The following is a 22950-nucleotide window of genomic DNA, read 5'->3' as shown; positions in this document are numbered from 1 at the left end:
CAGTCAACTGGAAGAATCAGTATATTACAGAATTCCTACTCATGGGGTTAAATTATATCAGTTGAGCATTTTATATCAGATTATATGATGATGTGAGAAGTTTTAAGTTAATTTGCAGCCTAAATTTAAGTACTGTAAACTACATAACAATTTAAATGAGGAAATCAGTGGAGATCATGACTACAAAGTAACGGGATTTTGTCAACTTTTACTAACATAAATATACAAAATATCAAATATATGTATATCATACAAATTTTCATTTCTAAATTTTATTTTCCAGCTTTCCCCATCTTACCCATTTTGAAAATAATAATGTATAATTTTAATGCATTTTAATGTTGGAATGGATAATATTTCTATTTTAATGACATTGAGAACAGCTTGAGAATATATAAAAAACAATATTCATCCACTGGAAAAACAGATACTTAAAAATAGTTAAAAGATACTGAACTGAATATTTTTTATAAGCACACATATAAATATGGTTAATTACCTGTAATCTGTGCCATTGACAGGAGTCCATGTATATGTCCTGTTTCCTTTGTCAATATATCTCTAAAAAAGAGTTGGACTTGATTATGATCACTTTTTATTCTATGTTAATTTATAAGAATAGCAGAACATTAGGCTCTATATATAAATTCAGTGGTGATTCAATACCCTTCTTCACAAATGTCTGATCTATTCCACTCTACAATTATTTATTTTGTTATGTGTGTGTGTAAAGCAAAATTTTAGGAAGAAAAGTACCCATATGATAAATTTTAAGGACATTTAAGTGGAAAATCTTAATTTAAAATCAGTAATTTATGCCAAATTAATAACATCAAAACTTTAAAAACATTTCTTAGAAAAATAAATTTTAATAATGAAACATGATTGAAATGTTACATAACACTCAGGTATTTCCATAGTAGATTATGTTTAAAATAAATTGGTAATATCAGGAATTTAATGCAGTGTCTAGATCCAAATGTATGATTAGCATATTACTCTTCTGATTAGGGGCTTCCCATGTGGCTCAGTGGTAAACATCTGCCTGCCAAGCAGGAGACACAGGCTCCATCCCTGGTTCAGGAAGATACCCTAGAGAAGGAAATGACCATCCACTCCAGTAATTCTTGCCTAGAGAATCCTGTGGACAGAGGAGCCTGGCAGACTACAGTCCATAAGTTTGCAAAGAGTTAGACACAACTGAGTGACTAAACAGCAGGATTAGCAGTAGCAGTTCTTATTAAGGTATTATTACAGTATTTATCTTAGATTCTAATTACTTAAATTATTGAAGGTTAGAAAAACAATTATATCCACCAGGGAAAGGAAGAAAGAGCTAAATGACTTCATAGATATTGAATCTTTCTTATGTAGCTATTGAAGGGTAGTAAAGAAATTATCATTCCTTCTTCTATTAGATTCAGTGATGATACATATGCATCTTTTAATATTTTCAGTTATCTCCAGTGTCATCATCCTCAGCAGAACAATAATATTCACTAAAGTTATTACTTGATATTAGGCAATATACAAAACATTTTTCAATCCTTGTCTCATTTAGTCAAGCCCCTGGAGTAAATGAAATACTATTCTTTTCCACAATTTACTGATTTGGAAAATGAATCTTCAAGAGGACTTTAACTAGCAGCATGAAGGAAAATGCATGATTCCAAGTTTATTTTATAACAACCACACAATGTTGTTTTATACATCAAATATCCCCATGGCTTTATTTATGTGTGTGGAAGATGGGGGAGAGAGGACAGGAAGTGCACAGGAAGTTTCTGGACTCATAAAATTCCTTAAAGAATAATAAAAAAAAAAAGTTTATGTATTTACTACTACTCCTAAAAAACCAGGGAAAACTAGTATTGTTCCACAAGCTATTAAAAAAAAAAAAAGAATATCAAAAACCATATCAGATTAGAGAAATAAAGACACAAGACACCACTTTCTTCAAGGTAATTAATATGAAAAGTCCATGGAGGGATATTGGTCAAAAAAAAAAAAAAAAGAATTTACAGTAAGTTGGAGGAGAAAAATTAAAAAGTGACTTAATAGAAAAAAAATGGATTTATAAGTTGAAAAAAAAAGAAGGTACAGGTCAAAGAGTTCATTTTGGCAGATCAACAGAGAGAAGTTGGCAGAACTGCTGAATGGTTTAGCTCTTCTTTCAGAAAAGTGAAGGTATAAACAGCATGGCTAAAGTCTAAGTAAACAGAGCTGACATTTCAAATCTCAAGACTGACACTGATGTGTCCCCCTTGTGTTCTGGTAACAGGGACTCCTGATTAAAGTGAGAAAGGGCAGGTGCTTATGAAGTTATATGTTTGGATCCTGGCTTCATCATAGGGAAAAAATTCTGCTGATTCAGATTCAGGAGATTTGTTACACTTAAAATGGATTTAACAAACTCAGGAGAATTGTTACGCTTAAAATGGATGAGATTATGAGGAAATAAGACATAAATTATACATAAAAGCTTAAATTAAATGTCTAGGCTCAAAAGCTTGTGGGTTCTATGTATTTTTCAAATACCCAAATATACAAACACATATCCCCATGTGACTGATAATGGATAGACATACTTTCAATACACAAGGAATTTCCCAACGTCATTATAAAACAACACAAGCATTACATAGTTGTACCAGTGATTTTAAAGTGGTAGCTATGTTTTCTCGATTTAATTTCAGATTTAAATGCAGGGCAATCATACAGAAAGAGTAAAAGAAAATAAACCCAGCCAGAAACAAGTAAACAAGTAATGAAAAAAATTAATATATGGAACTCAACAATTAAAACATCTGCATGCACAAGCCATACAAAACATACAGCTATTAAGTACTGACTTCAAATTGTATGACTGAAATGGCCTAAAAGAACATGGCAGGACATTATATTGTGTGTTCTGTTTCTTATTGTGATAGAAAAAATGGAGACATAAAATACAATTTTTGAAAACCAACAATGACCTACTGTAGAGCACAGGGAACTATATTCAACGTTATGTAATAACCTAAAAGGAAAATTATCTAAAAAGAATATGTATGTATGTATATGTATGTATAGCTGAAACACTATGCTATATACTTGAAATATAGTGTAAATCAACTATGCTTCAATAAAATTCTTAAAAATGTAATTTTCAAGAATATATTATTAGTGATATAAGAATACATTAAGAAACCTATAGCAACATTATTTTATAAAAGTTTCAGATTTAAAAATCTTACTGAAAATATCCCTCCAGCAAGGAGTGCTTTAAATAAATCTGTTTACTAGAAACATCTCTGTTTGATAAATAAATATTGTTTTACTAGATCAGACTGACCACTAATGTCAATTATTATTATTAATATATACATTTTATTTAAGAATAAATCTGGCTTAATTCTTACCTCATCTTGAGATTTAACCAGAGTCCTGAACGTTTTTTCTCCGCTTTCTCCATCTATCATTTTATTTCGAATCTAAGGGAAATTGAAAAGTTACTTTATGTAGACACTCAACAGACCAACCAAGTGTGGAAATATTCTTTTTAAAAGTTACTGCATTATTGTTATTTTAGGTCATCCTGTCAGAACACTTTACAACAGATATTCATGGTTTACCTAAAATATCCCAGCACGAAGCCTCAGTCTAAGGTAATTATAATAAATAGACTTTATCATTCTACACTGAGGGAGTAAATGTGTAAAATGTGGAAAGCAAGTACAAACGTGTGACAAACTGTAAAAGAAATACGAGAGTCTTTGAATAGATAAGAGACAGAGTTAATCCACTTGAAAGAATCTGAGAAATCTCTGCTCTGGCACATGACAGCCGGGTTCAAATTCTGGTTCTGCTACTTACTATTAATAGCTGAGTAACTGGAGATAAGTTATGTAACGTCTTGTACCTCAAACAGATCATCAGTACAACAGACATAATAATAATAGTAGTAATAACAACAAAAACAATGAACCTATTTCAGAAGCTCTTGAAAAGCCATGACTGACACATATCACATACTCAATAAGTGTTATTATTAATAATTATCTTTATTATTACGGAGGGCTTCCCTGGTAGCTCAGATGGTAAAGAATCTGCCTGCAATGCAGGAGACCTGGGTTCTATCCTTGGGTTGGGAAGATGCCCTGGAGAAGGAAATGGCAACCCACTCCAGTATTCTTGCCTGGAGAATCCCACGGACAGAGCAGCCTGGTAGGCTAGAGTTCATAGGGTTGCAAAGAGTTGGACACAACTGAGCGACTAACACTTTCACTTTTCACATGGCAGCTTCTTTCCTCATGTTGCTTATTGAGTGGTTAAATTCTCTGAAAATTTTCTTTCAATTCTATGGCAACATCCTCCTCCCTATGTTTTTTTAATTGAAATTTACAAGTTATATTTGTATTGAAATACACAACTCTACCTGTGGAAGGAAAAAGAAAGAAAAAACTAAGGTCACACCCAATTTTAAATATTTATTCCTTTTCATATGATCTTTTGGATCAGAGAGCCTAGGATCTGGAAATTTTTAAAGACAAAAGACAGTCATCTTTGTGCATATAGTCCAAAGAGAGAACCAACACATGAAAATGCTCAACAAATCCTGTGGACTGGAAGAATCCCAGCATCTGATGGGAGGGTGTTGTTCAGGCCAACTGCACTTACCTCCACTTTAATATCGTTCTCTAATTCTGCATCAAGGAAATCCAAAGTTACTGGCTCCTGAGATTTGGGGTTCTACACAGAGAACAATTAAGCATATAGGACATTGTAAAATGCTGTATAGAGAATAATTCAAGGGCTATTTAAATATAGAATTAATTCCATAAAAGTTACTTACCTAAGATATATGAAAAAGCTGACTAAATAATTGTATAAATGTAGATTCTTTCATATATATTTTAAAATTATAATAAGTAGGCTAGGAATTTGAGCCTTAATTGTGGCAAATTCTGATTATCACCAACTGAAGATACTTATATTTTGAGTCCTGTGTTAGATGGGACATTTATAATCACAAATCCTGTGGGGATATGACTTCTGAAGATCCACTTACAGCTTTTTTTTCTTTAATCAGGATGTGAAATGACCACGTGACATTTAAAAAATTTTTCTTAATCATAAAGTAAGGACATCAAAATATTTGATAAGAAACATATACTATTCTCTTGTAACACTAGTAATGCAACATGTTGTAGTAGAATTTCAAAGTTCACTAGAACATAAAATCATAATGCACGTCTAAAATTTTACAACTTTAAAAATTTAGAAACTGGATTGATGTTTACTAAATTAGATACCATCAATATGTTATAACTAATTAGATAGAAGTAATAAACACAAATTATGCCATATTACTGGAAGGTCACTGGAAGTTAAAAAATTACAGCCTCACAGGCTCTTCTAAAATATATTTGAATCATCATTTTAAACACTGTTTTACAACTGCTGACTACCAAAGACAATGCCAAATGTGAAATGTATTAAAGTTAAATATTTATATCAAATGCTGAATAACACAATATACATAGCATATATTCATTTTATAATAATGACAGAAATGCCTTTAGGGAGTAATTCCATTTAAATAATGAAAAATATATAATTCCCATGGGTTTTGATGAATGGGAATTCTTAAAGAAAAAAAGAAAAAAAAAACTGTGCCTGGCATGTCTATTAAAAAAAAATTCACTGCTTATGAAACTGATATCTAAATTCAGAAGGATCTAGACTATTGAAAATAAGTATTGGATTGTTCAACAGGTTAAAATACTGATTTTTTTTTAGGCAGCATTTTACTGGTTTGGAAGTAAATACCCTTTTGAAAAGTAACATGTTTCTGAAGAAGAAAATAAAAATCAGCATTGAAAATAATTCTAGTCCTTTGCTTAAAATATGAAATTGAACACATTTCTATCAAAAGGAGACTCTAAAGTTGACAGTTATTCTAAATTCCTTACTTAAAAGTCATATGAAATAAATTATCTTTACACAAACACCCTATCAGCATGATGATTTTAACTCACTGCAAAACAAAGTCAAAATAAAATGATAAAATATAAACATAAATAAGAATATCATCTTACATGCAATGGATAATGCATAGCATGACCAGACCCAAACAGCATGCATGGAGGAGGCATTATCAGGAAGAATTGGCAATATGAAGATCATGTCCCAATCCAACATATAAAGACACAGAAAGGAAAAGGAAATCATAAAAGAAAAATGTCAATGCACCACTTGTACTTTGTATATGGCAATCTGGCTGACCAGTTTTTAAAAGACTCATCACAAGTAAAGTGACAGAAAAATTCAAAAGCAGACTCATATCGAAAAGAACCAAGAGACGCATGAGAACTGAATCCAGTCCCTGCATTCCCAACACTTTCATTTTTTTAATATTTTTCATTTTTAAAATATTTTAAAATGTTTTAAATATCCAACAAACCTCATTTGAAAATTTTAAATATCAACTAATAAAATGATTATACTATTTGTGGAACTAAAATAAAAGGCAGAATGTAATGTTCTTAAATTTTAAATTGAAATAATTAACAGCATTATTAAAAATACTACATAGTTCAAAAAATATTTTCTAAATTTAGAAGTCTTGTGTGGTTGCTAGTTTGCCATTTGAAGTTTCCTTAAAACAAAAATAAACCATTTTCCAGGTTGTTTTTTTAAAAAAATTATATCACAATATCTACATGCAATATTTGAAAGTATTGCAAAACTAAAAGTTCACTAAAATGCACATGACTGCAATGAGTATAATTTAAGGTAATACACAAAAAGAAACATGCAAGAGGAGTAACATAAAACAGTTTAATAAATCAAGAAAAGGCAAATTTTAACTGTAGAGGAACCATAAAAGATATGAAGATTGACACAGCAACATGACATTCAGATTGTTACAGAATTTTAGAGCTAGAAGGGAACTGAAGTTTTTATTAATCCAAAGGCTCTGCTCTTTAGAATCTCCTGGGAATCTTTAAAACTATTCATAAGCCTAGGGCCTATCCCTGGCCAAATTAAGTCAGAATTTTCAGGAGATGGAGCTGGGGATCTATATTTAACTTCCTCAGAATATCCTGTGTAGGATAGGAAATTATTAGTTGAATCTTCCTACTTTTCAGATGAAGAAACTGAAGTACCATGGGGTTTAGTGCACTACTCAAGGAGACAGTGTTGGTTTAAGTAGAACAAACTGGAGTTCAGTTCTACAAATGCATAGTGTAATGATCCATTAATATCACACTACCTCTCCATTACAATATCACCATTTTTTAAAAAGAAATAGGCTTACATATAAAACCTTAAGTCACACTGAACTTTCTTCAAAATTTTGAAATGCTCTTACTAAATTTTACTAAACTATAGGAAGAATCCTTTCACGATGATTATTTTTAGTGTTAATGTTTTAAGTTATTTTCCCACCAGAGGAAAGATTTTGCAAATGAGTTTTCCAGACAATATTAATTTGCAATTTTGGACATTTTTAATTAGGTGACGTGAACTTTCTCTAACTGCTAACCTGAAAATATACTTTTAGAAATTCCCCAGAATTTTTGCTTAAATTGTGTGATTCATAGAAATTAGACATCAGAATTGTATTTTTATTTCCACTTAGAAGTTAATTTTACAACCAATTGTTAGGATTACATGGATTTGACACTGATTTCACAATAATATTTAATAACAAACCTAATTTTAATTTTGTGATTACTCTGATTATCATTGTTACATAATTTGCTAGCAGTCTTTAGTCAGCAAATGCATACCCTCTGCCATCATTAATAACATTTTTGCTCCAATTTATTGAGAAATGATGCTCATCTCCATCTCATGCTCTGGAAGCTTGCTATCAAGAAAGGCGGCATTAATCATATGCTTTTAGGAAAAGAAGCTTGATTGCAACTCTGATTTAGCAAATTTGAAGGCACTGCTAACTTCAGTTACCTGAACATTGGGTCTCCTTTTTCTTAAATTAATTGTTGGTATACCTAAGCCAATAGGCTGAAGCAACAGAAAGATGGTAATTCATCATACTACATATCAACCTGGGTAAAGGTTCTACCTTATCATCCATTTTGGTCAGATATTTCCTCAAGCAGAAACAGGTATCATCAAGTTCATGATGAGTTAATAAACGAAAGTTCAAAAATATTTTTAGTGAAAAAATATGTAAAGCTAGTAAAATTACATAACATTTACAGAAAAATTACTAATATTTTCCTTTTATTCCTAAAAAAAAAAAGTAATAAAGTAGGAAAGGAGAAAGATGCTTTCTCTCAGACAATTCTTATGCTGATTTATTTATTTATTGATTTTTAAATTTTATTTTATTTTTAAACTTTACAATATTGTGTTAGTTTTGCCAAATATCAAAATGAATCTGCCATGGGTATACATGTGTTCCCCATCCTGAACCCTCCTCCTTCCTCCCTCCCCATAACACTGTAGGTTTATTTTAAATATTTAAAATGTAAATTATTCACAATTCCCTATACAATAAATATTTCTTAAGACTGATAAAAAATGAGATATCTAGTAAGTATACCTAATCTGGTTATGTCAATGAAACAAAATGGGGGAATTCTAAATTCTATTTTGGAATAAAGGAGGATACATAATTCAGCATTCGTCAAAATATAGTCATGGTAGAGACTCTGAAGAGTCACTTTGAGAAGATAAGTAATGATTCCTTAGAAAATTAGATAAGCAAAGATTCACAGCTATTTTATTTTCCATTATTCTTGGCTTTAGGATACTTTTTCTGCCTTCTAAAAACTTCAGAATTGTACTCAAATAAGTTGAATTAAGATTATAGTTTCAGGAGGAAACACAAGGCATTCAGCAAAGAAAGCCTGCGTAAGATTAAATGTTGATCTTGCTAAATAATAATGGGTACTATGGAACATGGCATTATTTTTCTATATTTTCACTGGTGAATTTTGAATGAAAAAGATTAAGATTAATTTTGCTAGCATGCTACTCTAACCATATTGGTCCTTTGTATTTATCAGTTTCTAAACAACTGTATTACACTATATTATACTTTATCAGGTTCTTGTATCTATCTGTATAACTAGTAACATCACCCACAAAAAGAAATTATAATATCTAACCTGTTAATAATGAGAAAAAGCATATTTAATTCAAAAGCATGAACTTCAGAAAAAATACACTGATAGTTTAAACATTTTAAATGGTTCTCTAAAACTATTCTTTTAATAATTTCCTATATAAAAATATGAAAAAATAACATAATCCTGAAAAAAAATCAACCACTTGGGCTTTACTATGAATTTATAAATAATTTATATTTTGTTTGTAGCTTTCAAAATTTTAGTAAATTAATTATTCCAAGTATGAGCCAGAAACATGTTTAAAGCATTCAAATAGTAATAAAATATTTTCCACATAAATACTGGTTATTAGTACAAGAATGTAGAAAAGGGCAAAACTTTTCAAATAATTACCTCTAAATGATGGATTTATATATTTACATATATTCATAATTCTTCTTTATTATTTTGTCTATGATATATTTTAGTTCCTTTGGGGAAGGAGTTTACACTCACAATCATAAAATGTCCAGCTACATAAAAGTAGGGCTCCTTTACACCCTTCAGCACATTATATTACTATAGCATTTAAATCATGTTACTTATGGGAATATAATTTAAATATATTGGCTATACAACATAATACAAAATAATACTATAAAGTTTTTACAAATCTTAAGATTCAGAAAGATAAAAATGTTCAATTATAAAAAATCATAATGTTAGCCAATCATAAACAATTCTATTATAAGAAACTTGATATGTTTTTAAAGACCTGTGACAGACTAATGATAACATGTGAAATGCTTATCTCATATTTACATTAAAGTAACAACTTTAAAAATAATTCAGGGTGATCAGTAGCTATAAATAATTAGTAAATATTTAGATAATGATGGATTTTGTATGGAAATAATTACCAGAGTGAGAAATAAAATGCAGACATTAGTTATAACAATAAATGTTTTTTAATATTCAATATTAATGGTTCTTAATTATTACTTTTTGAATAATTTTTAATGACCCTACTTGATACCCTAAAATATCTCTAACATTAAATATCTATGCCTGGGGAGAAGGAAATAGTATACGTAAGTCTGCATAGATTTCCCTGAAGCATGGCTTAAAGTATCCTTAATATTATCTTCAAAGTTAAATAATAACTTGAAGCTGCTTATAAATTAAAAATAAATAAGGTTTTGCCAGCTTTACATATAGATACATAAGTGCTTTACCTGTGAAGCATTAATGAAAAGTGAAATGAATTGGATGAGATATTTAGGAAAGTAGGAATAAAGATTTGGATAAAATCTTTAATGTATGGCATTTTATAACTTTCATATAGCTCACTGATTAATAACCCCTTCCCAGTTATGAAGTCCATCTCACTGAGTTTTACTTACTGCATTTTATACATATCTTTATAAGTCTGGGAGAGGGAAAGGAGAGATAATTACCAGAAACAAAGAGAGAGAGAAATGGCCTATGCAGAGAGGAACATGAATAATGCTCTCAGGTTTACGCCCATCCAGGCAGCCGCCTTTACTACCTTACAGCCTAATTAAAACACCAGGAGGATGTGCGAAGCTCAGGCCCAGAGGTGATAATGACTGCCTCTGAGACAGGACTCCTGGTTAGCTGGACACTGGATAGGGATATTGCAGAACATAGCTGGTAAGCGAAAATGAAAACTGCTTTCACATCTTCGCATAACTGTGGCTTTGTCATGTATTAACATTACACATAAAATGCTTTTTATACTTAGTGCTATATAGTGAATAAAAAATGATGAACCTAATAAGAACATTAATCATTAATTTTACAGAACACTATCACTGTAAACAAATTATAGACATACCTTTGGCTGAAGATTTGGATGTAATAAAACATAACCATTAGGATCAATTGCAAAATAATAGCCGTTGGGGCACAACTGAAAAATAATAATAATAAATTCTTAAATACATATTTTAAAGCATAAAGAAAGGTAACATGATATTATAACATTCTTTTAAGAATTCTTTTAAATATTTAGTAGCTTTGCAAAGATAAATGCACAATTTTTGAGAATTTCTTAAGTGCTTTAAAGAAAAGCTAAATTAGTACAGTTTTAAAATAAAAAAGATATCAAAAGAGAAAATTGCATCTTACTGTAAAACGTGGTGTTAGTCTTTTAATATCTTCTAAGGACACATCAACTCCCATCACACCAAGAATCAGCTGATTCTATAATAAGCAAAAAGGCAGTGTACTTTATACCAAAAATTTACACATTTCTATATAAAATTATAACATACATTCATCCTTTTGCTTGACAATGCTTGTATTTCACATTAGGCTATATATATATATACATATTTTTTATGTGTAAGGGTGAGGCACTTAAGCTATCAGTTTGCAGTGATTCTCAGCTGTGATTTTTCTTTTCCCTCAACTGTATTGTTATTAGGTTAAAAGTGAAATCTTGATTTTACAGCTAAAATACAAAAAATATATGAAATTTTAAATTTTTTGCTTTTTGTACTAATTATCCCTATAGTTTAATTGATACTGTACAGTCAACAGCTGTAAGTGTGGGTTGTATGTGTTTTTGGGAGTATAAACTGACTTTGTGCTATAATACAATTCAGAAATCACCACTTAAAGTTCATTAGACAATACCAAATAAAAAAGAACCATGTATTTTTGCTGCTGATAATACTAGTGTAAATGTGAAAAGTAGGTGATCTTATGTGTAATAAAATGGAAACTCTTACAACACTATTTCTGCTTTCTGTTAACTTCTAAATACCAAACAATGGGCATCATAGTTTTAGTTGCAAATCAAAGAATCCATGTGGCAAATTGATATCATAGTCTTTTATGGGACATAAGGATGGAAATGGTGTTAAAATTTGGAATCAGGAATCTTTTTTAAATAAAATTACATAAATTATAAAATAAAATGTTACATAGAAAGTTATTAAATCCAGTCAATAGTTATTATAAGCACATTGTAAATCCTGTGTAGGTACACACAGAATGAGAAATTTAGGCCAACAGCTATGCTGTTTTCCCATGAACCAACCCAGAGCGAACTCAGAGCATGTTCCCCAAATTTATGCAATCCCTTACACAGTCTATATGAGGAGTTAAGAGAATTACTCCCTTCATGAGTTACGATAATTAGAACCAGCATATATTTAAGAATGGTAATGAGCCCCCAAAGAGGAATAACCGATTTTCTCTATGGCCACATTATTAAAATAAGGATTTCAACTGAAATTTATAATAAGTGCACAAATAATGCTTAAATGCAACATTCATTATATTATAAAATAGAAATAGATTTCCCTCAAATCAGGAATGTCAGCCAAAATATAAAATCAGTATTTAAAAATCTTAATTCTCCTAGATTTTTAAATTCCTTCCAATGCAAGCTAAGACAAAGGAATGCAAACCTACTTTAAATCAAAAGTATTTTTAAAAATGAGATAATTTAACAAGCACAAGATATATATTTTTCAATATTTGTAGAACTTTAGGTTGGTAGCATTGACAATGCCAGTGCTATAGAAAGAAGTATTTTTATGAGACTCATTAAGCATTTTTTCCTCAATCTTAAAAAAGAGAAAAACAGAAAGAGAACTATTCATTTAAATCATATCCTTAAGTTACATGATAATTAAAAAAAATAATTTGTTGTATGGGACTTGGAGGATGAGCGATCATAAAAAGGTACCTATATATATCTGATACAAACATTACCATGTTATTTTTCTTTTCCTTTGGATTTTTTTTTTCTGAACTCCATGGGTATCTTAGATGCATTTAAAAATGTGCACACAGTAGTACTGCCCATTTATCGTGTATTCCGTAACATCTTATGGGAAACCCAAATGAACTTTCTGGTCCAAGCAATAATTACTCCCAGATCCTGAACTTGTGTTCTTGTCAAGTCACAGTTAAATAGAGTTAAGTTGAATCTAGTCTCTGGGGGAACTGAGAACTTGTCCTGCATTTCCTTTTTCCCAGGTGGTTATCACATAGACAGCTGCTGACTTTTACTTTCAGCCTCATGAGACAGTTACGTTGTATGTATTTCCTTATAGAAATATCTTATCCACAATAAGCTTCAACGTCATAGTTTATCATTTATTATTATTAATTTTATCAATTAACTTTTAACCTTTAAGTTTGTCTTATTTTCATTTTGGCCGGTTATGTTGAAGACCGGAAGAGTTCCAGTAATGACAAGTCCCAGTTCCTAAAAATAGATTCACAGAAAAAAGTCAAATTCAAATAACAGTTTAAACTTTGTCAGTATGCATTAGTTTTTGAATATCTGACACTGTATTTTAGTTGCTTTATAAACAGTCATAAAAATTAGAAATTTATTTTGAAAGCTTATTTAAAAGTCAATGAAATAAATGTCTTAGAAATTAGTAGTATCTATTAGTCAGTTCTTTAAGTATGCAACATCTAAAATAATACTCTCAAGAGAGCATTGCAATAACTTTAAAAATCAAATTACACTAAGCCTTGTAGTAACCCTGTCCATCCACTCTTTTTTTTTCACAGAGAGTCCACCTAATATCAGAGGCCACTATGAACAGAGTGATATTAAAATATTGTTTCAAATGATTTAACTTTGCTTTTTTTTTCAGCTCCATTCTTAAATTTTGTCATGCCCTAAGCCAAAGGCTTCAGGCTAAATCACAGATGTGTAGCAAAATAATATTATAAACAGAAAAAACATGCTACTGATAATACATTTCTAGGATATTCTAGGTAAGCATTATGATGTTCAAAAGAAGTGACATTGCTTCTATATGCTCTCCAAAATGAACGTTTTGACAAACTGAAATGATGCAGACAGGTGCAATAATCAAATATGAAAGTCCAGTCATGAAGCAGTTTAGTAGAGTAAAAATAATCACACAGTATTAATCAGCATGTAGATAATTTCATATGTTACATGAATCCACAGAGATTAGTTGGAAAAAAACTGATTTTTCAGGTCATAGGTTGCATTTTATGATTGTCATCTGCAACAATTATATTTCTGTTACAAATATTTCATGTCAGAACTAATTTTTAACAAAATTATTCTTTAAAATAGTTTAAAAATTATTGTTGAAATTTCTGAATTTACTGAGAAATTATTAGTAATCTTTTTGTGAATAATGATCCCAAATCCAAATTTATTGACTCTTGTTCTAATTATAGAAACAGCACAGTCTTATAAAGAAAATGGTTTAGGCTATGGTTTATTATTAATTATACACATGGGAAGCTCAGAAACAGTGGAAACTGAATTAGTGGGAAAGGACAATCATACACTTTCAGCAGAACAAGATATCAAATTATTTGGGACCAAGAAAATTAAGGAAATGATGACACATAGTTGGCTGCATGATAGGTATGTTGACTTTGTATTTAGTATTAAGGAAGAAAATTTGACCATGAAAACATCCTTAATTGAATATGTGAATTAATATCTGCAATGAAAACTTTCTACCTCAAACAGTGTCAGATTATAGATAATTTATAAACCTAGCATCCAAAAGACACCAAAATCCATGGATGTTCAAGTCCCTTATATAAACTGGGTACTATTTACATATAACTCATGCTCATTCTTCCAGACTTCAAATCATCTCTGTATAACTTATAATACCTTTCACAATGCAAAAAGGTAAAGTAAAGTGGAAGTCGCTCAGTCATGTCTGACTCTTTGCAACCCTATGGACTGTAGCCTACTAGGCTCCTCAGTCCATGAAATTCTCCAGGCAAGAATATTGGAGTGGGCTGCCACTTCCTTCTCCAGGGGATTTTCCTGACCCAGGGATTGAACTGGGTCTACTGTATTGCAGGCAGATTCTTCACCATCTGAGACATCAGGAAAGCCCCTTACAATGCAAATGCCACGTAAACAGTTGTAAGTACAATGTAAATGTTATGTAAACATTAAGCCAGTGCCTAGCAAAATCAAGTTTTGCTTTTTAGAACTTTCTGAATCTTTTTCCTAAATATTTTCAACCTGCAATGGTTGTTCCTATAGACACAGGACACAGATATGGAGGACCAACTGTGTATATATTGAGTATATGCACAGTTTTAGGAATGGTAACATGGCTTAAAGCTCAACATTCAGAAAACTAAGATCATGGCATCTCGTTCCATCACTTCATGGGAAATAGATGGGGAAACAGTGGAAACGGTGTCAGACTTTATCTTTGGGAGCTCCAAAATCACTGCAGATGGTGATTGCAGCCATGAAATTAAAAGACGCTTACTCCTTGGAAGGAAAGTTATGACCAACCTAGATAGCATATTCAAAAGCAGAGACATTACTTTGCCAATAAAGGTCAGTCTAGTCAAGGCTATGGTTTTTCCAGTGGTCATGTATGGATGTGAGAGTTGGACTGTGAAGAAAGCTGAGTGCCGAAGAATTGATGCTTTTGAACTGTAGTGTTGGATAAGACTCTTCAGAGTCCCTTGGAGTGCAAGGAGATTCAACCAGTCCATTCTAAAGGAGATCAGTCCTGGGTGTTCTTTGGAAGGAATGTTGCTAAAGCTGAAACTCCAGTACTTTGGCCACCTCATGTGAAGAACTGACTCATTGGAAAAGACTCTGAGGCTCGGAGGGATTGGGGGCAGGAGCAGAAGGGGACGACAGATGATGAGATGGCTGGATGGCATCACCGACTCGATGAACGTGAGTTTGAGTGAACTCCGGGAGTTGGTGTTGGACAGGGAGGCCTGGCGTGCTGCAATTCATGGGATCGCAAAGAGCCGGACACGACTGATTGACTGAACTAACTAACATGGCATAAGAGAAGCAATCTTTTTCTTTGCATCACTTTCACATTTACACAGAATACCATAAATTTTTTCTAAATATGGCAATATGCGCTCCCAAGTGAGATACAAGGCTTCTAACATATTAGACAAACTTATAAACTGCACTCAATTCCAAGGCACTGTGCAAGTTTCTAGAGAACTAAGAAGAGAAATGAAACAAGATATCTGCTATCTTGTAATTTATTTGATATTTAGTTTCCAGAGTGTAATTCTTTTCATCTAAAGAATCTTATTTTATCTCCCAAATAAAATGAACCCTCCACAATACTGTCCCAGTCTTGGTTCTAGTCTCACCTTCCATTATCTGCAAAAGTGACCAAAGAAAGTATCATCCTTTCAATATACATAGCACTTGTCCAATTTTCATACTGCTATTCCTTTCTGTAATTTCTCTGCACATCAGTTGTAGAAACCTTACCTAGACTCATATATTTAGCTAAAACAATACCATCTTTTTAACCTTATTCTATCACCAAATTTGTGGCCTCTTTCTTCTGATTTTTAGAGTTCTTTCCATTTTTCTCATTATGTTTTTGTCTTGCAATATTTTTACCTTTTTAAAAAAAAAAAACAACAACTGTGAATCTGACCAGATTATTTTTTGAATGTGCTATGTGCAAAGACTATAAACAAGTAATTGGAAATAAAAATGGGTCATGTTTGAGTCCTAAGTTAGAAGAAAGAATGCACTATGTATCCACTGACCAGTCAATTAATGTGTCTCATTTTGTTCTTTTTTTTTTTTTTTTTTTTTACATTTAGTCTCAGCTAGCAGAACAGCAGATTCAGAACTAAAATTGCTTCCTAAAGTCATTTATGCTATCTGCAAGAACCTTACCAACAATGCAGACATGCTGGTTAATGAACTTCTGGTTCATAGGAAATACAAGAGGGAATAATTATTGACTCCTCCTATCATAGTCTGTCCTGTGATGGATTTGAATGCGTGAAACATTTTGACTACAGCTTCAGATGACCATGTGACCTTAAATAAATATGTGATGTCAAGAAGGAACACTGGACAGTAATTTTAGCAAGGGCTTGAGGTAAGCAAGCTTCATTTTATCATTCTTAGCGTGCAAGGCTGCTGCTAATAGTGCCTGTTTTTCTCCTAAACTTCCTGTATTTGTTTATTTTACAAGAACCAAATGATAAGTAATTCTTTCTAAATAGATTGCATTCTGCCCTGTGGGTTCATGTAGTATCAGCATATAATTAAACTCCAAGTAGGAAAAGGGGTTACTGAATCAGCATCTATTTTTCAGAGCTTAGTATTTTAAGTCTCTCTGATGTTACACTAGCAAAATTGTTAATTAAGTCTTCTCTAATTAAGTTAAGCATATGAATAAATCTTATTACTATTTATAAATTTCATATTAGGAAAGAAAAAGTTATACTAAAATATGATTTCTCATTATCAGCCCTATTGACATTTTGAGCTGAATAATTCTTTGTTTTGTGTGTGTGTGTGTGTGTGCACGCGTGAGTGTGTTGGGGATGTGTGTGATTCTCTTGTACATTGTGGGAATGTCTAACAGCATCCCTTATACCTATTCATTGGATGCGAGTAGCAAACTCTATCCCAGTCATGACAATCAATAAAACCTATAGATATCTCCAAGTGATCTGAGGGGCAAAATTGGCCCCAGTTGAGAAAGAACCACTGCTCTGAAATATGATGGCATGCCTGTACTACAATTCCCACTATGCAGTGGACAACTTAACATGTTTTTATTTGTTATTTCACATCAGACTGTATCACTTCAATGGGCTATTTCCATAAATATTTAAGGTTGACTCTAAAGCAAGAACTTATAATATGAAGAGGTGATTAGGTTTGTGATTGTTCCAGGGTGGGATAAGATATTTGTTTATCTAATTGCAAGTACTTCTGAGTTTTGTTGAGTCTGGTTTAAGATATGGAGGCTATCTCAAATATGGAGGAAACAGCAGACAGACTCCTGCTAGCTGAAAATATGAAAGTGTTAGTTGCTCAGTCATGTCTGAGTCTTTGCGACCCTGTGGAGATTCTCCAGGCAAGAATGCTGGAGTGGTTGCCATGCCCTCCTCCAGGGGATCTTCCCAACCCAGGGATCGAATCTGGGTCTCCAGCACTGCAGGCAGATTCTTTACCGTCTGAGCTACAAGCTTCTGCTAGCTGAAATCTACTTTAAAAATACTTTCTTCACAATTCTTGTTCAAAATCTACTCATTCATGTGACTTTAGGATTTTTTTTTTTTACATAAAACTTCACAAAGTTATTAGAATGATCTTAAATTCAAGATTGGAGGTTTGAAACTCTATATCCTCAATGACAACTGAAAAACAACACTTTACATCTCTGATTCTCTATTGCACACAAGTCTAGATTTTTAAGTAAATTATATAAATTCTAGCAAAGAAGGTTGTGATAGAAGGAATTCTGAAAGGGTTTCATGAAGAGAAAAAGAGAAATGGAAGCTAGAGAGAAATAGAAGTTAGCTGTGTGCTTTTGTTACAACAGTCTTTGGTTGAACAGCCTAGCTTACCAGTGCATCCAGGTATACGTTTGTCCACTGGACTTGCTTAGCTTTGTCTCCAGCTAAAACCATTGGTCTTCCCAGAACATCCAAATATTCCTATATAAAAACACATTAAAAACTTTAAGTGGTTGATAACTAGGAATGCAGTTCTTAAAAAAACAACAACAAAAACAACTCCACAGAGAAAAATTTACCTAGAGGTAAAAATGAAGATGGAATTAAAATTAAGAGTGTTAAGCATATAATCATTCAATTTCTACTTTGGGTACTCCATAAATGGTATGTCTGCATACTCAGAATTAACAACATTTGACTTGTATTATTTATACAATGTATCTACCCCAGTTTTTTTTTTTTCCTCCTAACAAAACATTCTCTTTCTGAGGTACAGCCAAGGATAAGTGAAATAAGTTCCCTGTGAATTGTTTTATGTTAATCTAAACTATTTAAGGCTCTGTGATTTACTGGATGGAACTGCACAAATTTGAAATAATAAAGCAGCCACATACTTGTTTTCATATCACAGATTGTTTGGCTGAAATTCAAAACTACATTTAAACATATCAAAAATAAATGAAATACTGTGCCAAAACTAGACATCAGACTTGAATGCAGCTGCTGTTTCATTTCAAAACTCAACATATTCAGTATTCATTTCCACAAAAGCCATGTTATTTGGGCTAAATTTTGACTTAGTCTATTTTGTAGACTTTCAGTTCTGTTTAAAACTGAATACATGATTTTAAACAGCAATTTATGAATATTAAATTTATATTTAAATTAACTTATTGGTTCAATCTACCTATTTAACAAGTATGTTTTCAACTGAATGGCTGTAGAAAAACCATCTCCTTGTTGTAAGTTGCAAATAATTATTGTTTAATTTTCTGTGTTGAACCTATAATTTGGGGAAACTCAGTTAAATGATTTGCCAGAGAAACAAGTTGAAATTATATGATGAGATTGTTAATAAATTGATTTTATTTATTTTCTATGATGTTTTTAAAATAGGAGAAGACAAACATAATTACACATCTTTGTCTGAGTTTCAGATATTTAAAAACACTTGGAACTTTAATGAAATAAAAACCAATACATTACCATGATACTCATTACCAATGAAATAGTATGAATTATTTATTCATGTAATACATCAATCATTTATTCATTTTCACCTATTTTCTTCATATTGAGCATATTTAAAGTAGCAGAGAAATAATTTAGTTTGAAAAAACAATTTAAACAAGTTTTAAATAACCATACCTGAGTATTGATTCTTATTGCTCCAATGGAAGGAATTTCATAATAATAACCTGAAATATACACATATATACATAATAGATTTATATGTTTACATATTATGATATAATAAAATACACAGAACCATTTTATGGCTTTCTAGGAGAAACTGAGTACTTCTAATTCAGCAAACACTAAAATATCAATACCACTGATCAGTTTGGAAAATGTGTGATTAACGTAAACTCATAGCAAATACACAAGCTTTATCAGAAACTTCACTACATTTCGTATATTGTATAAAATAAATGTCATTGTTCTAGAAAGCAGTAGAAAACCTATTATCAACAAAAATTGTTTTCATTGGAGAAATAATTAAAAGTATACAATGATAGGTATCTCATAATTTTATATCTGCCAAAATATAACTTTGAGAATAAATCTAGGCTCTTGCTATTGTCATGTGTCATTGTTCAAACATTTTTTTCTGAGTATAAATGAAATATAGGTTCACTATACAAAGTCTGAATTATCTAGGAATGTATAAGACATTTAAAAAAATAATTTAGCCACTCAGGAAAATAGTACCATATAATGTTATACTTTCTGATAGCTAAGTTTTACACAATTCAGATATTACTTTGATTCTTAATTCTTCATGCAAAGTTATATTTGATCAGAATCACTAGCATAATTTCATAAAATATAACACTATAATGTCAAAGTAATACTATAATGTAATGTAACGCTGATGTCAAAGTTTCTCGTGTATTTTCTCTAGAGAAAACATATCTTATTCTTGCCTCCATTTAAAAATTAGCTACAACTTTAGAGTATTTTAAATGATAATATGTGAAGTAACAACTACTAAGTTCATCTTCTTATAATAAAATGTGGTCATGTAAACAGATGTGTCACCTTTATTTTCACAGGCCATCCACTGAATAGGTCCTCTGTCATAATTATGTTGACCAACTGAAAATGTGAATACACGGACCTGGTGAATTTAAAAGTGGGTATCTGTTAGGCTGCATAAAATTTAATTGAAAGGCAAAACAAAAGAGCTAAAATAAAAGATAAATAAAAGCATATTTTTCAGTTAATTTATGTGACAAGAAAATTGAGGCCTCTAAATCACTTGGAAGGCACCAGAGAGAAACCACATAATCTACTCTAAATATAGACTTTAGTTACTAAATTTAAGTTAGTACTTGGGTGCTCTGCATCATATCTCAATTCTGTGGCAGGATCATGACTAAGGTTTCATTAGCAGAAATGGCATCTTTCAGATTCAACTCAACATCAGTGGTCTCACCTGGTGAAAACATATTATTCACATATCTATCTAGTCACTGCCAAAAAAAAAAAAAATTCTACTTAATAGGTACAAGGTTACAAAAATCTATATAGAAAGGAGGTCACTCTACATTTAGTTGCTTAGAGCATTATACTTAATGATGGTTTCACTACTTTTCACATCATGAAAATATTCAATATGCATATGTATGAGTAGGATGTTAGTCATATGACTTACTTTCTATAAAAGATGACTGGAACATATAAATAAATATTTTAAGCTCTGAGCATTTTTTAAAAGAATTAAAATATTGACTGCTTCTAATATGCAAATATTTTAAAATATAATTGCGATACTGTTTAATTATTGTAATTTATATATTCATTGGAAGGTGCTGAATTTAAACAGTATAAAAGTATAGAAAATAAATTCAATGAGGTCAACAAATATTTAATAAAATGGTTACTTGAATTACACTGATTTTTACCAATTTAGTAATCAGAGTAAACCAATACTCTAAGTTCAACAGTTTATCTTTTTCTAAAGATAAACATGCAGAAAAGCACTTTTCCATGAATTCATGGTCTGGTTTGAACTATGTTAAGAGCTTTTCCCTAATTCATGTCGATTGACTGTTTGAATTGACATTTTCTAATTGTTTCATCTGTTTCATCTTTCGCACATGACTGCAGAGCACAAATCTCAAGAGATTCTACATCTGGTCTCTGTTCTTTTGCTGGTCTTGGCCACACAGAGATCACATCATAACAACCCTTGCCCCAGAAAGTACACTGGGGAGGTTGTTGTTTCACTTGTAAAGTTTCACTCAAGCCACTCATCCAGGTTTGCCTTGGCTAGTTATGCAAGAAGCCATTTGGTGAATACATCAGAGTTTTAATCACCCCAAACTGTAAAGACAGGTGACTGGTTCTAGCTTAACAGAAGTTGGTGTTATCCTCTCTTGCTACCCGCTCTCCCTATCCTGGTGTTACCCTCTCTTGCTACCCAAGTTGGTGTTACTTACTACCCTCTCTCCCTTAGTCCTTCAAAATACAAAAATCTAGTTTCATTTCCTAAAATCTTCAATTGGTCATTTTGGGGGATATGCATTTTAGTGGAGTGTTACTACTTAACAGAGTTAAAATTACTCCTAAATGGATTATTTTTACGAACGGGTTGGCCACCCTACTGATGATTCAATTTAATTGCCATACCTTAAACAATTGTCATGTGAATTCAGGACACAGAAACAATCCAGATGTTCTAGAAAGCACCTGGGGATCACTTTCATGATTAACATTTGAAAGCATGTCTCAAATTTTCGATTTAAAGCACTGCTTTGTCTGTTGTTTCTCTTACCACAACAGTATTCCAGTAAAATGGTTTCCATAAAGGACTTTTCAGTACAAGGACATAAATGAATAAGACTAAATGAATTATTATTACATATCTACATCCTTAGAAATCAAGCATTTCTAATAACATAGAGGCTAGACATACACAGACATACACCATGTGAATATTTGACTGATGTTATTCAAACAGTCCAAATAAACACAACACAGGCAAAAAACACATTAGTAAAAAACAACAACAAAACGTATTGCTTTATTTGTTTTACTACAGTTTTGCCTGACCCTAATTGTTGGCCTACATGGAAACCTCAGATATTGTTCTAATTAAAGAATTTAGAATCAGAGCTGGGTGTCAAAGTGTACACTGTCATAATTAATTGTAATTTAATAAAAGTTTAATACACTTTTTTTTTTTTCCTTCTCTATCTTTATTCATTTATCTCATAGGTCCTTCCTTGTCTATTTGAATATAGGCAGGATGCATTAACTGATTTGAAAAGACTATGATGCTGGGAAAGACTGAGGGCAGGAGGAGAAGGGGACGACAGAGGATGAGATGGCTGGATGGCATCACCGACTCAAGGGACATGAGTTTGGGTGAACTCCAGGAGTTGGTGATGGACAG

The 22950-nt window shown here is 31.6% G+C and overlaps 1 protein-coding gene across 13 annotated transcripts in view; it reads right to left on the bottom strand.

Annotated features, from left to right (window-relative positions):
* CACNA2D1 (calcium voltage-gated channel auxiliary subunit alpha2delta 1) overlaps positions 1-22950 on the bottom strand; it is a 524082-nt gene that overhangs the window by 51155 nt on the left and 449977 nt on the right. For 6 of the 13 annotated variants that reach the window (XM_045166379.1, XM_045166380.1, XM_045166381.1 and 3 more), the window contains exons 13-22: positions 20592-20670; positions 19698-19747; positions 18441-18530; positions 13234-13311; positions 11217-11291; positions 10924-10998; positions 7957-8013; positions 4660-4731; positions 3402-3473; positions 500-561 (exon numbers count right to left, since the gene is read on the bottom strand). In XM_045166379.1, the coding sequence (XP_045022314.1) occupies positions 500-561; positions 3402-3473; positions 4660-4731; positions 7957-8013; positions 10924-10998; positions 11217-11291; positions 13234-13311; positions 18441-18530; positions 19698-19747; positions 20592-20670 (710 nt within the window). The remainder of the gene's footprint in view (positions 1-499; positions 562-3401; positions 3474-4659; positions 4732-7956; positions 8014-10923; positions 10999-11216; positions 11292-13233; positions 13312-18440; positions 18531-19697; positions 19748-20591; positions 20671-22950) is intronic. The other 7 variants (XM_045166383.1, XM_045166385.1, XM_045166386.1 and 4 more) reach the window with 2 other exon arrangements.

Source organism: Bubalus bubalis, chromosome 8, assembly GCF_019923935.1.
Source record: "Bubalus bubalis isolate 160015118507 breed Murrah chromosome 8, NDDB_SH_1, whole genome shotgun sequence".
In the NCBI taxonomy this organism is placed as follows: Eukaryota; Metazoa; Chordata; class Mammalia; order Artiodactyla; family Bovidae; genus Bubalus; species Bubalus bubalis.
Note: the sequence above shows the minus strand (reverse complement) of the source record. Positions and strands in the feature narration are given on the sequence as shown.